The sequence below is a fragment of the Eschscholzia californica genome, unplaced genomic scaffold (genome assembly GCF_041429995.1).
Source record: "Eschscholzia californica isolate CP2 unplaced genomic scaffold, dmEscCali1.0.p SCAF_5, whole genome shotgun sequence".
In the NCBI taxonomy this organism is placed as follows: domain Eukaryota; kingdom Viridiplantae; phylum Streptophyta; class Magnoliopsida; order Ranunculales; family Papaveraceae; genus Eschscholzia; species Eschscholzia californica.
Window position 1 is genome coordinate 37566310 of NW_028238472.1, and position 17197 is coordinate 37583506.

Below are 17197 nucleotides of genomic sequence, written 5' to 3' on the forward strand. Positions count from 1 at the left end.
ATAGATGGGCGTGGTGACTGCACCAGAAAAGCAGCCCACTAGTTGGACCAGGCAGCTCTAGAGGCACCCCAAGTGGGCATAACTTGACTTGTTTGTCTGTATTGGTTGTGTCTTTGTTTTTCAACTTCATGATGTAATTCTCATTAGCCTTTTGGCCGTTAAATGAAGTTTGATTCCAAAAAAAAGAAAGATGTCTATGATTTAGATGGTCAACCGTCAGTATTCATCTTACCGACGAAAAAGTAAGAGCAATATTTTACAAGGGTACTCTCGGTTTTTTTAGTAAAACGATCACCAATGCCACTTGAACAAAATCAGAAAGATGGACGCTAATGTTAGTATGTCACTCATCTTACTGACGGAAAACCGAGAGCAATATGCAACTATGATTTTTCGTCGGTAAGACATTTACCGACTTCATATGAACTAAATTGAAAAGATGCCTCAAACTTTGTTTTGTGTTCGTTGATACTTATCCTGCCGACGAAAACACGAAACAATGTGAAAAAAGTGTAGATCAAAAAGTGTATACTTTCATTCATATTCATTTGTCAATGGTTTAACATTTACTTGTATATACAACTTCGATCATAAACAAAAACTCAAAAACAGTTGCCTACATTTACTATTGACAAGTTAGATGACTATTCCGATCTCACGATTTAAAAAAAATGGACCATATGGGTCGAAGAACCCCTCCTTTCACAATTGAGTTTTAGTCTCTGTTTTCCACCATTAACCTGGTTGCTTGAATTGCTTACATAAAGGACAAAGTTGTGTTGCTTATTAATGTAATTTCTTTAGACCATGTTACAAGCTTCTCCCGACTTTTAAACACTTTCTCCATTTCAAAAAGATTATGAAGATTTATAAACACTAGTGATGATGTCTAAAAGTGGCTATTTCGGTTATCTTCTTCATTTAGAAGATATCTGATCAGGCGATTAACTATTTCATGATTCCGATTAGATTCAAGTTACCAGACCTGCAAAATACAAAGATAACGTTCTGACACTCAAGTTAGTGAGGTGTTTTTGTGTTTGTAGGAAAGAATTCACTAAGTCAGAGTTTAGAAGATGACCTTTCATCTCTTTTTTAGGGAAAACCTAATATACTTATATAGGTTTGTGTGAGCTATAGCAGCACGGTTGAGGTGATGCAGTGGTAAGGCACCAGCCTGGATGGTGACCACGTGTCGGTGACCGTATGTAAAATGGATCAGTGATTCTATTTGGCCTTCCACGTCATTGGTGTTCTCTTAAGGTAGATATGAACCTGGGAAAGGTTGGGCTTATTCTGGCAGACCTCTTTCTTCTTCAGGTTTTCGAACAAGGCAGGGCTCAGGTCCACAAAGTAAGCTCAAATCCACCTTCCCTTTCGCCTCGAGGCTGAGCAGGCTCAAGGTGTCGAGGTTACTTTTGGAGACCTCCCACTGCTGTTTCTGGTTTGGTCCTTATGGTTAATTTCCTAAATCACGTTCACAATGTTGAGCTTTTAGGTCAGACCTTCGGCCTGGCAAGGTGATGCCACAAAGTGTAGACATAGAATTTTGGATGGGTCAAAATACCGACTTCCAATTTCAGATGAAGAACATAAATATGAAACAATATTCAGACGGCCAAACACATAGGAAAGTCAGGGACACTTTGGACTAGAATACGAATGTGCTCAGACTCTTTGCCGAGCTATCTCGTACTTCATTTCCGAGATAGTATTGGATAGAGCTGGGTACTTCATTTCCGAGATAGTTTTGGCATATGATTCTAATGCCTAAATGTTTGAAAGTTTTTTTTTGAAAAAAAATAATTAAAAATTATCGGACTTGTAATCAGTTTAACATAATATAAAGTCATAACTTTCTTCTTTAAACGATTTTAACACAATGATAAAAGTTAATCAAACTTGACTAGATGCCAGAGGTTTTGAATCCCAGTGAAGGGAAACCTTCGTCTTCACGAAGGGTTTACGAAATTGGAAACCTTTCATCTTCACGAAGGGTCAGAAACCCTTCATCCTCACGAAGGAGTTCCAGTTCGTGAAAACGAAGGATCCCCTTCACCAGTGCTCATGTCGGCGAAGGGGAACTAGAGTGAGAGATAAAACGGTCAAGAGAGTGCGGCCATGAGAGAGAGAGGGAACATTAGAAAGAGAAAACGACCATGAGAGAGCGGCCACGAGAAGGAAAGAGAGAGGGCAAGAGAGAACTGGAGGTGGTGGTTGGCTAGTGGTCGTGGTGGTGGAATGAGGAGACGGGGAAGAAGATCATAAGAAAAAATTGCGAAAATTCATAATCTCACCCAAATCACCCACTTTAACTTATTATTATTATTTTTCTAATGATTCCAAGAGTCATTACATCCAATATGGCATGGATACACAACGAAGTAAATACGTAAATAGAATGAACATTATAATTACCATCACCGAGTCATCTTGTGTTTTAAGGCCATATAAAGACCCTTAAAGGTTTTCTAAGGGGGCATGAAATTACATTCATACATTTACTTTATTTATATCTCTTAACATAATTAAATAAATATTGACTCCACCTCTACCATTAATCATATCGGTGATTTCCAGTTTTCGGGGATATGAACAACCAACTGGCCAGCAATTATCGACACAAGTTAAATTCTCGATTAGGTGATAATCAGAGATGTAGGTTGAAAAAGTGACACGATAATTTGACATAGTTCGATCGGAGAATCACGACCTACATCTACGGAGAAAGCCATATAATATCCATAAGTGTATTCATATAATACCTATCTAATAATAGTATTAGATGACTACAAAAATTATTCTAAATTTAGCCAAAACTCCCTAAAAAATTTGAGTTTTGGTTAAAAAGGATTTATCAACTTTTTATAGGCTTCAACTCCCTATGGCATTTTTGTAAATAATCTAATATAGGGAAAAGACGAAACTGACCTTATTGCAAACCAGATTGCAAACCAGTTTGCAAAGCTTTGCAAGACAAATCAAATTGCAAAGTAGTGCAGACTAGTTTGCAAAGCTCTGCAAACCATATTGCAAAGTGTGTGCAAAGTCATTGCAAGGCAAACCAGATTGCAAAGCAATGCAAACGGGATTGCAAAGCAATGCAAACGGGATTGCAAAGCTCTGCAAACCAGTTTGCAAAGTTCTGTAAATCAGATTGCAAACCAGTTTGCAAAGCTCTGTAAACCAGATTGCAAAGCACTGCAAACCAGTTTGCAAAGCTTCGCAAGCTAAGATTCCAAGGGCAATTTCGCCATTAGAAATGGGAGTGCTTTTAGAATTGTCCTTCAAGCCTATTTCCAAACTATATATGGGGACTAAAAGGACAAAAAGATAACTTGTCTTTTTGACAAAAAAAAAACATGAAATTGGGCCTCCGACCCAATTTCCTGTATTCAAATATCATAGAATGTCCAAAAATAGATTCAAATATCTTGAACTTTTGTTGATCGTCGGACCTTCGTCTTCACGGTCTCTCTCGTTATTCACGAATCTCAATAGCAAACTTTAGTACAAAAACCAGAAATTTAGAAAGAGAAACAAATTAGAAAGAGAAATCTGATAAAAATAAAATTTACCCAAAGTAATAAAAAAACTTCGAAATCCCAAAAATTCTACCCAAAATATAAGGAGAGAAAGTTAGAGATTAAAAAACTAGTTAAAGAAAAAAATGTTTATAGAAAGAGAAAGTATAAAATTGAATGAAAATGTCAACATTTAGTAGTCCAAGTGGTCGATAATATTGACATAAACTCCAAAACTCTAGAAGTCCCAGGTTCGATTCTCAGAGGACGTGGATTCCATGGTTTATTGAACTTGAGTTATTATGGTATTAATGATGTAATAAATTTGTCGGGCTTTAGGCCACGTCTAGTTGGGCTTTAGGCCTCTTTCATTATCGATGTAACTTAGGCGGTTATCGTGTTTATCACATCTTCATGATGTATCAATGCTTTGTAATGACCAACGCATATCGTAGTCGATTTCTCAAAAAAGAAAAATTGAATAAAAATATTTAAAAGAAGAAAGTATAATAGAAAAAGCAAAAAGTCTAGGCCGGGAATGCCCGACTTATCAATTTGTCCGGTAAACTACTCGGGGCTCACGTAGCCCACGCCGGATTAATCGTATTCTGGGCTAGAGCAATGAACTTATTTGAAGTGGCTCATTTCGTACCAGAAAAACCCATGTATGAACAAGGATTGATTTTACTTCCCCATCTAGCTACTCTAAGTTGGGGGTAGGGCCTGGTGGAGAAGTTATAGACACCTTTCCATACTTTGTATCTGGAGTACTTCACTTAATTTCCTCTGCAGTATTGGGCTTTGGTAGGGAGAAAAAATTGTAAACGGAGAAAGAAATTTGTTCACACTCGAGAGAGAAAAAAAAATTTGAAAAGAGGAAAGAAAAATCTAGAGAGAGAATTGGGATAAAAAAATAAAAATTAAAAAGAGAGAGAATAGTTGTAAAAGAAAGAAAAATTGAAAAGTCAGAGACAATAACGTGGGAAAGAAAGATAAAGGTGAGAAGAAAACACATGCCACGTGTGTGTAGAGAGTAAAAACGTAATTTGTAATGGTAAGTCTGTAAATACGTCGAAAGTACAAGACAATATAGTAATTTCTAAAAATATATATCATCATGATTTTGACATGAAGACGTGCCACTTATTTTTGTACTGTCATGAACCGCTCGTTGTTAGACGTTAACTTTTTAGAATATTACGTTAGTTCCTCAATTTCATATACAAATATTGTTCAAATAGAAATTTCTTGTTATACATTGATTAAATCAAATTCGAACCGCACCCCATCTGAGTTATTTGTCTAAGTTACCGGTTAGGACATACAAATATTTTGCACTAGTTGCAATAATATCAGATCAGGATTTATCAATATATTTTTAATAGGGTTAATTTTGTTTTAGTGTATGATTTGTGGTTGACCGTTTTGGTCTCCATAAGTGTCTGTAAGTTTGTTTTGCGCGCTAATTGTGTCCTGCAGTCTGTTTTGGTCCCTGATATTTGCCTGAGTTATCCATTTTGTTCTGGCATTTCTGTACTTTTTCTTTTCTTTTCTTTCTTTTTCTTACTTTTTTAATCCCTTATGTTGTTTTTATTTTCTTTTGGTTATTTCCCTCCCTTTAGCATGTTCTATCTCTTATCTCGAAACGGATTTCAAAAGTAAAATTGGCTTCAGTTTTGCAACAACGTGAATTCTTTATGCAGTTTGTTGTTTGACAATTTTGTAACTTCAAAGATCAAACTGTTAAATTTTTGAATTTCATTATTCTTCTTCCTCTTCTCATTCCCTTCATTTCTAGAATTGCGGATACAATCTTTTCTCTTTCTACTTGTTGATTTCGGTATCTATCTATTGTCAACTTTTACAGGGCACACCTTATTTTTTTTACTGTTTTTTGTAACGAGAGTGCTACTATGACAAAAACCTTGACTTAATGACTAATTTTATCTAAAAGACAAAGTTTTTTTAAGTATGCTTTGTTCTGGACTGTTCTTTTACCCCATGTGACTCATCGAGTCAAGGATTTTGTCAAAAATCATTTTTACACTTAGCATCTTTCTTTTTGTAACGGGAGTGCTACAATGAAAAAAAATCCTTGACTCGATGGGTTAGGATTATCCTTCTCTGTGATTCTATGATGTGAGTACTTTTTGATATTTGTTGATTGTTACTGATCATGAACAAAACTTGAAACATATTTTTCTGAAAAGACGATCCATATTTTCTTTTTACTATTTTTTTTTGGCATTTGTTGATTGCCTTCTAAGAACAAACTAAACAGACCGGATATGTTCTTCTAAGGACAAATGTAGGTCTGCTCTTAGAATAACAAATCCAAATTTGTTCAGAGAATAACTGAGTCGAGTTTGTTCTTCTAAGAACAGGTCGATTTGTTCTTAGAAAAATCTACACAAATTCGAATTTTTCATTCAAGGATATTTTTTTTGGTCTTTTGGTTTTAGAACTTTGCAAGGGAGATGAGAAGAGGTGGCCGTAGTGTTGATTGTGGTTGCGATGAAGATAAATATTGTGTTAGTTGAGAATTGAAGAGAAACATATTGAAGAGAGAGAGAGAGAGAAAGAAAAGACACAAAAATTAAAATAAAAGAGGTAATTCGGAAAATAAGAAAAGGAAATAAAAGAAAAAAGAAAAAAGAATTACCAAAATACCACAAAGACAAAATGGGTAACATCGGCAAAAATGAAGCCCCAACACGAATCGTCAGACACAAATGCGGGTCAAAACGAACTATCAGCCACTTATGGAGGTCAAAATGGCTAGCTAGTCAGGAATTTGGGGCCAAAATGAAATCAACCCTTTTTAACAAGTCACATTGTACCCTTCAAAAAACAGGATTACATGAGTACACAAGAGTATAAGACTTGGTCGATCAGTCAGTAGTAGGGATATTTTGAAGAGAGAGAGAGTGCCGGGCGGAGCAGTTATTTTGGCCTTTCTATCCTCCTTTCCTGGCGGTGACTTCGGTTTCCGGCGACGGTTAGATTAGTTTTTCCACTTTTTCGGGCAGTTATGGGTGGTTAACGACCACTTTATATCTTCCTATTCACGAATTCAGAGCTTTTCTCTGGAATTCCAAACCGGTCACTCTTCAGGAGTTATTTGTCAAGAGTTATCTTTCTTTATTTCTTCTTTGCTTTATCGGATTATCATGGCAGAACCGAGTCCTCAATTTCTCCAAAAGTTTGCAGAATTGACTACAAACGAAAGGATTCAAATAACGGTGGATGGACAGGACCTAGTACCGTGGGAGATGGATGCTATGAAGACTGGAGTGGTGTGGATCCAAAGTTCAAAGAAAGTAGATATCAACCAAGCGCTGTCTCGGTTGTCTAGGGTCATCCATGGTCCAAATAAGTTCCATCTCAGCGAGGTTAAGGACAATGTCTTCCTCATAAAGTTTGCCACCGCAACTGAACTTGATTTAGCCATGGAAAGTGCTCCATGGGTTGTCCAAGACGAATTAATCGTTATTCAACTTTGCAATCCGGAAGTTATGCCCATCAATCATGAGTTTAATTCGGCTTGGTTTTGGGTACAATTGCACGGGATCCCACCGAGCCATCTTAACAGTACGGTGGTTAATAGGTTAGCGGGTTCTATCGGTAATTTCGTTCCAACTACTAGTGAGGAGGCCTCTAAATGGAGCCTCTTTGGGAGAGTTAGGATCGAACTTAATATCCTCAAACCACTTCAACAAGTGGTGTATCTGAAACTGTCCAATACCAAAATCATAGCCATATCTCTTCGAATAGAGAAACTGCCTAGATTCTGCATTTTTTGTGGTATTATTGGCCACACGATTAAGTTCTGTTCGACCATTATTGCATTTAACGACCTTTTGAAACAGGACATTTCGGAAGATTTTAGAACCAAAGTTATCAAGGCAATGAAACCTGAATATAGTGAGGACTTCAAAGTGCCGTTCACCACAAAAAACAGAATCAAAGAACTGGATTCATATGGGCTGTCTCCTGATACAGACTCGACTCCTCCAAATGATACTACGATGAACCAGGAAGATCAAGTGAATGATTTTGATTATTCTATTAAAACTAACTTTGGAGATCTATTGTCTAATTTGTGTAGGACAAGGAAAAGGGGAGTACCAAATGCTATCATCCCGATGGGAGTCCACAATACTGTTCAGTTGACTCGGGAATCGTTCAATCAAGATGGCAATTCGGGAAAAGCATCTAGCAGTCATTCGGGTTACATTGCTGTTGATATGACCCTCGAGGATGTCCGGGCCACCAAACACTTCAAAAGATCGACAAGAAACCAGGGTCAAGATAAAAAAGACGATCGGGTATCGGCAGCCCTAATGCCGACGGCGAAATGAGTATTCTGGCCTGGAATTGTCGGGGAATTGGGAACACCCCGACAAAGGAAACTCTAAAACAGTTCCTGAGGGCGCTCAAACCCTCCGTTATGTTATGTCCTTGACTGTTAAATTTGTTTACTTTTAGACCTTTTTTTGCTTTCTTGCTAAACTGGTCCGACTGTAAACTTCTTATTATGTAATAGGCTTATTTCAAAAAAAAAAACAATTGACTTGGTCGTCATAAACAATGAATATGCCCATCACTGTCTTGAAAATGCCCTGAAGACACTGGTGCACCTCTAAACCACCCTGAAGGCTATAGAAACTGCCCTTACGAAGATTTAATAAATGGTGGATTTCCGCCTCCACTAAGTGTGGTTTACGCGTTTTCGGAGTAGATGTACTACCACAGATGACCCCAAGCGTTGTCAATGAAACTTAAACTTTAAAGAACATATCTATATAATAAGAATTCTATAAAAAATTGGATCCTACCCATGACTGATTTTCAACCACAAGAGGATCATCTAACAAAGGGGTCAAAAATTTTTGTAACTCCATCAAACATATCTAGATCTAGGGTTAAGATACCACAAGTGCAGAAATATTCTGCAATTAGACCAACTCTCCTATCTCACTAACTGTTCTTTTTTTCTACATTTCAGTTTCAATCTTTGGTTTTATTATATCCCCATTCTCATTGGGGTGTCCAGCCTTCAAAGACTGACTATTATTATTAGGTGAGGCAGTGACTGCTGCAGTCAATGCCTGAGATATCTCAACAGCAGCAGCAGCAGTAGGTACAGCGACCGGTCTTACATTTCCGTTCCCGAAGGGTTCTGGTTGATTTGATTGTTCTTGTCTTGCTTCGGGCGGAGAAGAAGATGATGCGTAAGTTTCTTCTGCAACATGGAGGCAACATTGGGTAATTCAGTAAAAGAATAATATCATATAGGATTACAGGAACCAGTAAAGAAAGACGACAAATTAGTTCTCCTTGAAAGCTTATTCGACACCGATAATAAGTATACCTACATCTATAATAGTATCTATGTAACAATACAAGAAGGTATCTTTTATATATTTTCACTATTGGCTGAAATTGATCAGACCACTTATACAAGAAGGATCTAATGGTTATTAAAGAAAAGGCATAATTTTAGCATCTTTTTATCTTTCGTGTTGTAATTGTAGTAATTTTGAAAGCTAAGAATATTATTGTACATTAGATAACCAAAATTATTTGGAAAACCCATCATAAAATCTGGACTTTCTTTATTTTTATGAAAACAAAATTCTCTCCAATTTCAAAATAACTTCCAGAAGAAAACGTCCTAATTTCCAATTATATCTTTTCTCTGGATTTCTTTAGCAAGAATAACTTATCATAAATCAACTTTCCTCATTGTAGGAATATCACTCAAAATCAAGTTAACATCTTCCATAGGCAGAGCCGCGCAGGCATCTACTCTGTATAGCATAGTAGAGCAAATAAAATATCATATTACTTTGTTGTGATTGGTAGAGTGGTTATATTGAGGGCCACAACCCTTTACACTAATGTTCATCTTTGCTCTCCCAAAGGAAGAGACTTTAGAGCTATCACCCGACTATCATTGGTGGCCAAATCAGATTTGATAAGTCAATAGGGTTCCGATACGAAATATAGTATCAAATACCGGATGCACTTCAGATATAATTGCCACTTTCCCAGTACCTTTGATCTCTCAATATACGTTCATATAAGCTTTTGTCGACAAACTTACCAGGGGTATCATGTGCTTTCATGTCTCTCTAATTGGTTGTTATTGCTAAATATCACGAGTCAAAACAAAACTTGGGATGGAGATCGAACGACGTGACAATTTGTACTCCTATATTCATATTTTCACAGTTCAAAAGGAAAGATTGAAAAGAGAAGTAAATGTTACCTTTTATTCTTCCGCAAGTAATAATCTGCCGAAGAAAATCTCGAAATCCAGTTAAAACAGCTTTTTCTTGTTCAGCATAGAGCTCTCTCATTTCCTCTCCATATGGCACAGGTCCTTTCCGAGTATGCAATGAAGCTCCACTTGGGGATGCTGCCGCCATGAACATCGTGTCTTGCTCATCACACATCAGTGCTAGAGTTCCGGGAGACATTGGTCTCCCTTTCTGCACGTCCCCACCATCTGATCCAGAATCATCTTTCCCACTTTTCTCAGTTTGATTTCCACCTGAATGATCATCAGCTACATCTTTTTGAGGATCTATTTCTTTCTGGTTTTCTTCTTCGTATTGGTTTGATGGAGCAAGTAAGTTCTGTGTTTCATTTTCTCTCACTTTTTGATTTGCAGTTAGACCTTTTTTCTCTGGAGATGCGAAATAATGAAGTTAAAATGATCAACTAGGCAAACAGACATCAAAGCAAATCAATTGAGAAAACTAGTCTCATTACTTGTCAAAGTAAGCAGTTAGATACTGGTCAAACCAATAAACATAGTCAAGTTCATAATCCCGAATAAGCTTTTCATATGCCTGGTTTGTCTACGTTATGGTTATCCACCTTCTTGACCGACATGGAGTGATTTAAGTGCCGATTCTATTCACTTTTCCTGTCAGAATCACTTCTCCATGTTGTCATTTTTTTGGAACACACACACGAAGACATTTGAAATTTGTTACCATGAAAACATTGGTGAAAAATTGACATGTATTGACGAACCACTCATTTTAGCATAAATAGCAACTAATTTTGATTGGGTTAGAAGTATTAGAATAATTTGGTTGTTTTATCTATATTATCAGATCAGTATCACAAATAATTAGTTGTCAGAGTATTTCTGTGTGATTATTACAGATCATAGTGTCTTAGTGTAAACAGATCCTCGTTCAATTTTCAGACTGAAATGTTGAATCCTAAGATTTAGTTCAGGAAGGATGAAGATAAACTGAAATCACTATTTGTCAACAACTTCAGTTCCTCCGTACATACCTGCATGTGCCTTGGCAGCTTCTGCTGAAATTACGACCAGAAGCGAGCAAAGCTCCGTCACATCCTGAGGGTGGACGATGTCAGCTAACAGAGACCTTCAACATAATAAAATATGATTGATTAATTGTTAATATTTAATAAATTAATAACATATTCAGAGCCAGAAAAACAAATTCATGTACGAGCTTTGGGATAAATATGATATGAGAAGTAACCTGTAATTTGAAGAACCAAATACTGCAGGATTGGGTGGGCGAGGTAAAGATGATAATGAAGAAGAAGGTGCAGAAGTTTTTTGGTGATTAACCTGCTCAAAGTAAGAAAATTACCTCAGTCAATTCAATTCATTTTGTCAAAGTTGTAACAATGAAGATGGGTGCACGAATGCATGATTCATAAATCTTCAGTATTGAGATTCACATGAACAAAGAACAGAATATATCTAAAACTTTGGATGCATGTAAAGATACTTATAATCCCAATCTGCATAAATCCCTCTGCAGATGAAAGCTGGTTAAAATGGAAGCATACATCTCTACCTAATAGTAACTCGGTTTGTTGTTGTCAATTTAACATCATTTAACATACGTCTGGAAATACATCTAACAGTTGCAGCATGTTTACCATAAGTAGAGAGGAATTCTGAAAAAGTTAATGTAGGGTAAGAAATTGGAGAGGGTCCATCAATTAACTCCTTGAAGACAATCTGTAGGAACCAATCTCTAAAAAGCGTTTTCCGCCTCAATGCGGGTTTCTGTCACGATGTGAGGTAGTACCGTGGTAAAGAGCTGTAGCTTCAATTTCATATATTTTAATTTAGTATTAGTATTTTATTCTATTGATTGTATATTTTATTGAATTTGTTTGTAGTATTACTATCCTTTTGACTATCTCTACAATTTAAAGAAAAAGAGAGGAAAGAACAACAAATAGTCACTTTTCACTAAAAAGGCAACATGAGTTGTCGCTTCACTGACTTGTCACTTAAAAGGAAGATTGACTGTTGCTGATGCATACGCCCCATCATAGTAAATAGGCGTAAGATCTAATGCGGTACACCTATATTTAGCCTCAAGGCGTTTGCCTCAATACGCATCTCATGCGCCTTTGTAAACATTGGTAGGAACAATAGATTAGTATTAACATGAAATAACGAGATAGAACTCTCTATACTACATCAGAAATTACCGGAGATGGTTGGAATTGGGCAAGCCTTGGAATAGACGAATCTTTAGGTGCTGTCCCGAAAAAGAGTTCCTGATTTTTTCTCTTTCTAGATACTGGAGGCGAGCTATACCCCGAAGATCCAATAGCCCCAGTGATGGCAGCATTAGCTGCTGCTTGCTGCATGTAGAGAGCATTACCATGATCCCCATGGAAGAGAGCCCGTCTCTCTTCACTACCTTCAAAATTCTTGCAGTCCATGCACTTACAATTGTCAGAGCAAAGGATATTCGCTTGGAAGCATTCACAATACTTCTTAAGGCACCCTGATTTTTTGCAATGGCATCCCTTGTTGTGCTTTCCCACCATCCGAACATCCCCAACCTCCTCCTAAATATTTCCAGAAAAGATATTTCAATGTTAATATATATGACTAATGCATGTATATATATAATTACATATTCATCATAACAGATCAAACAACAACCGAAGTCAACCAAAATTCTGATGTAGCGCCCTTTTACAAGTGTCAACAGAAATTAGCGAGGTCTTTCCTAAGTAACGACTGACACCAAGAACTGAACCAGATTATGTAAGTACTAATCCAACTTACATATCATCCTACTACAGCATACACCTAATTTTGTTTAATCTCCATTAATACATGCAAGTGCAGCATAAAGAGACCAGGTCTTTCCAACTCGAGCATACCCCAATTGCACGCATTAAGTGGAAATATATTGAAAGATGATTAGGTTTTCCAGCACATTTTTAACCGAAGACTAACATCATTTAAGGTTCCATCGTATTAATGGCTATGTTTATGGTATCCTGGGTCCTGACTATCAACATAACTATGACTTTACCTACAGCAGAGTATGACCTTTTCACTTCAAATGACAAATATCACTGACGTACATAAAATGATATGTTCGCATTAATGATAGTGATTTTAAAACCAAGAGAAATTAGAGCATGATAAGTATACTCAGACTACCAAAAGGTAGAAATATCATTTTTTAGGAGATAATGAACAGGAATTCGAAGAAAATTCAATCACTTAAAAAAGCTTACGGTTTGAACGAGTAATGTATTTAGTCTCCGAACCTGGATTACTGGATTTACCAACCAAAATATAATCTACAAGATGATTTATTTTAAACATCTTGGACCATACAACTTACCCTGCTGTCCCGAGTTGCATGTGGACTGCTAGCAATCTTTGGCCGGAATGCATTTGGGTTACGTTCTAACGTCGCTTCAACAGCCTCTTGTCTAGAAGCCTCATTCTCCACATTGTTACTACAGTTTGAACAGTTACACCCATCACAATATACTCCTGAGGCGAAGCACTCACAATACCTGGCGAGAAATTGGTGAAATAAGCTAAATATCAACAATAAGGTAAAGCCAACCAAATTTTGCAATATTACCCAACAGATTGAAAGAATGATCAATGATTGCAGATGCCAGATACCTACTGGACCCACATGGGGATGATTCTAGAGCTTCTTTTTTTGTGAGGTTGTTATGATATTGTTCATGTGTGGATCATCTCATAAAGTATTGGATAATTCAAAAGTTTTTTGCTTTTTGAGCAACCCATTTCACGTTAGTACTCAACTAAGTTTTCATGCAGCTTGAAGTTTCAAGTGCTCTATATTTGCAGGTCAATTCAATAACAAGAGGAGATCCCGTTTCGAAAAAAATATCATAAGGGTATCGACTGATTATTAACACAATCAGCAATCTCCAAGTGTGCAGATTATGGCATGCAACTTTATAAATCAATTTCCATACACAAATGGAAATGTTCCTATTATGTCGAACAAACTCACAAATAAGTGGATATAAATCCAACTATGATGCATCTAATACAAAGGTAGTAAAATGAAGAAATACCAATATCTCACAGACATTTTAAAATGGACATCATTTTATTCTATCCAGATGCAGATTTAGTTCTTCTGTAATTTTCAAATCCTTTCTATGATTGTATCCACATGGCATTTGCAATTAAAGACATTAAAAAGAGGAAGTGAGAAAGTACAGGAAAATGGAGAAGGAAGACCCTGTTTATTACTCGAGCTGGTCAAACAAACTCATCAAGTGACTTGCTGATACAGTTTTTATATCTGTATTTGAGGTGCAAAATGTAGACTAGTTCTTAACTTTAATGTCAACCGTTCTTGAACTTAGACGGACCCAGGAGGCCAAGAGTGCCTCAAACTTTATGCACATGCTGTAAGCCTGTAACCAGTGAATCAGGGATCTTAAAGTGATGTCTTTGGCACACTTCAGATGTTTCTATCATATGGATACAAATAACTCTGCGAAGTTTTGTGCTCAATTAGATGGTTGTTGCTTTTATGTTAGATTGGTATTGCTTGATGTAGACAAGCCAACTGATTCTACATTTTTCCGCACGGTTTTAATTGCACTCTGGAGTTTCTTTTAGGATTAGGAATTGGTGATTGACGATTGTCAGAGTCATTTCTAGTCTCTATGTTAGCCATAGTTTTAGGGAATGCAATGCAACAGAGAGTCAGAGAGTATACATTGATTTCGCAAATGCAGCTTCCGAAGGATATATTAAAAGTTTCCAGCAGTCTTCTTGGCTTGGCCCATATGCATGGTTTTCTTCTTCCTTATATCTGCTTTCCCTGTTGTACTTCCTGTCTTTTGCTCATTTTTAGAGCTTTCGATCCTCAGCTTCTTGAGTAAAGCTGACTTCTCCTTTTTATTATATTTATCACTTAGTTACATGTAGTTCTGGTTGGTTCTATCAGTTTACGCATTTAGTTCAGCTTAATAGGTTATTTCTCCCTCCTTTACAAGTTCCTTTTCTGTCAATTTTAATCTCTTTCCATGGAATTATTAAGAACCTTAGTAACTCAGTCAACAAATGTATCAAACCGTCCAAACAATATAAGCCAAAACCACATCATGAATCTAATGCTAAGAGGACCCAAGTGCTTTCAGGCCAATAATATGATGATGCTTAATGAAAACGACAAGAATGGTAGAAAAATGAAATGCTTTTGCAATTTTGCTGTAAAAGTTCCACGGAAACAGTAGTTATAGACTTACAATTTCAAGCATCTTGAGTGTTTGCAATTGCACTGTTTTTGTTTCTTCGGGGTTCCCTCTTTTACTTCAAGATTACTCCGTGATCTAGATCTCGGTGATTCAGGCTTTCTGAAAAAAGATATAAGAATCGAAACTTAAACTTATTAAATGAAAGTCAATATCGTTCATAAATTTTCATAAATTTATAAAACAACTATTCACATATCATATAGTTGTATAAAATTATCCAGCAGATTAACATCTTAAGCCTCAAACAACCAATATGAGACTTGGAATTGAGATGAAATCATCTTAGCTAATCAAGTTTTAATCAATTCCTAATGAAAACATCAGAATATCCCTATTTCCCAATAAAGGTCACAACTTTACTTCAGTATCTATTAAAGTTAGTAAGAAATTGTTCAAATTCCCCAATCCCCCTAACCTAAAGATGGTATTAATATTTACAAATCTATTTCAACAATAACATTCAAATTTCAGGTTCCAGTTATAACCCAAAAAACTATATTTTTTTTTTTTTAAGAATTGTTTCAGTTCCCTAATTAATTTGATATACAAACAATCTAACATAAAAGATCAAATAATTGAAAAGGCTTTCCAAACTTCTCTGCTGCTTATAGAAAAGTTGGTGAAGAAGAATTGAAAATTAATAAACAGTCGATCTAACAACGTACACTGCTGAGAGGAAAGGACGAGGAGGAGGAGGTGGTGGTGGAGGTAACGACTGTGGATGCTCCGGCGGCAAGGCAACAGTTGTCGTCGATGTAGTGCTAATAGTGGTAAAATCTAGCTGCCTCACTAGCTTTTTCGGCGGGAAATCCCGGCCGTCAATTTGTTCCATATCGCCTTCTAAATTCAAAACAAACGGATAAGGATTCAAACAAAGACACTAACGAATTCAATTCAATCTACAACTTTCCGCTCTTTCCACCAACAAAACCCTAAAATTCAAGATCTTTTGGATCAAATAATCGGTGCTATTAAGATGCATGAATAGAGTGACTTAACTAAACCTCCAGATTAACCAGAATGTTTCTAGGGAAATTTAGAGATATTTATCAGATTGACTTGAATCGGATTAGGGCAAATTTTTGTAGACAAAATCAGTTTGTTTTAGAGAGAGAAAATTTGAAAGAAGAGAAGAGAAGAAAAGGGGGGCGAGGACGGGAGAGAGAGAGAGAGAGAAAGAGAAAGCGTAATACTCTGTCCTCCCTCTCGACGTTTTGAAATTCAATTTGTTTCGATTTTGACGGTAGAAGATAACTTTTATATTTCAATCCGATTGTTTGTATTGAAGGAAATGATCCAACGGTTGAAATTCATAGGAGAAGATTGGATACTCTTTTATTGACTTACAAAAAAAAAAAACAATCGAATAATTATGGTGGTGTAAACAAACACCTCTTTATGAGTTCACTTTCTTTATTATGTTCCAACTCCCTTGCTATATTAGGTGATCATAGAACTTGAAAATCAGAAGCCACAAGTCCACAACTAGTTTTTAACAGAAGAGTTTTTCTTGTGTCTCTAAAGGCGCCCCTCATATTTACTAGGGTCCGTCACTCTTGGTATGCTTTGTGGTCCTCGGATTGCGTCCCTCTGGTTTACTCAGAGCCGCCTTCACTCTTGGCATTTTTCGTGGGCCTCAGACTTTTCACTCTTGGCATTTCTCGTGGGCCTCAGACTTTTCACTTTTGGTATGGTTTGTGGGCCTCGAACTGCTCTCTTATTAATTACTCAGGCGTGCGTTTACTCTTGGCATTTCACGTGGGTCTCGGACTAAGAAGTATTAGGCCTTCGAATCAAGCAATCTGAGGGCACTTAGACTTGCCTAGGGGCGCAAAGAGAGAAAGCGGGTCGAGTAATAAATAGGGCGCTATAGACGCTCCTTTGGGTTACTTGTGGCATATGCAATATAGGAGATCGTCATTCTAGTTTTTGTGAACCTTTACAATCACTTCTTTTCAATAAAAAAAACTTTTTACCCGTGATTGTTGTTCGGTTATGACCTCGAAGGACATCTCCTTCAATTGCTTCATTCGAGGAAATTTCAATTTTTCGGTCGACAAAAAATAGCGTGTATGCAACTAATAGAATACCTT

The 17197-nt window shown here is 36.7% G+C and overlaps 1 protein-coding gene across 1 annotated transcript; it reads right to left on the reverse strand.

Annotated features, from left to right (window-relative positions):
- Positions 1-8311: 8311 nt before the first annotated feature.
- Positions 8312-16337, reverse strand: LOC147538981 (protein tesmin/TSO1-like CXC 5). Its single transcript, XM_086642251.1, has 8 exons — positions 15770-16337; positions 15096-15203; positions 13190-13367; positions 12030-12395; positions 11057-11148; positions 10842-10936; positions 9799-10218; positions 8312-8769 (listed from the first exon to the last, which is right to left on the reverse strand). The coding sequence occupies exons 1-8, from the start codon at positions 15934-15936 to the stop codon at positions 8522-8524; spliced, it is 1674 nt and encodes a 557-aa protein (XP_086498377.1). The 5' UTR covers positions 15937-16337; the 3' UTR covers positions 8312-8521.
- Between the last annotated feature and the right edge of the window lie 860 nt (positions 16338-17197).

What these genes read in the sequence shown, in the direction of transcription:
- LOC147538981 (XM_086642251.1), bottom strand. Translation starts at nt 15,936, where the DNA reads ATGGAACAAATTGACGGCCGGGATTTCCCGCCGAAAAAGCTAGTGAGG. An exon ending in CCCAATTCCAACCATCTCCG is followed by an intron (nt 11,149 to 12,029) that starts GTAATTTCTGAT and finishes TACTTTGAGCAG; the next exon opens with GTTAATCACCAAAAAACTTC. An exon ending in TACTTGCGGAAGAATAAAAG is followed by an intron (nt 8,770 to 9,798) that starts GTAACATTTACT and finishes TCCATGTTGCAG; the next exon opens with AAGAAACTTACGCATCATCT.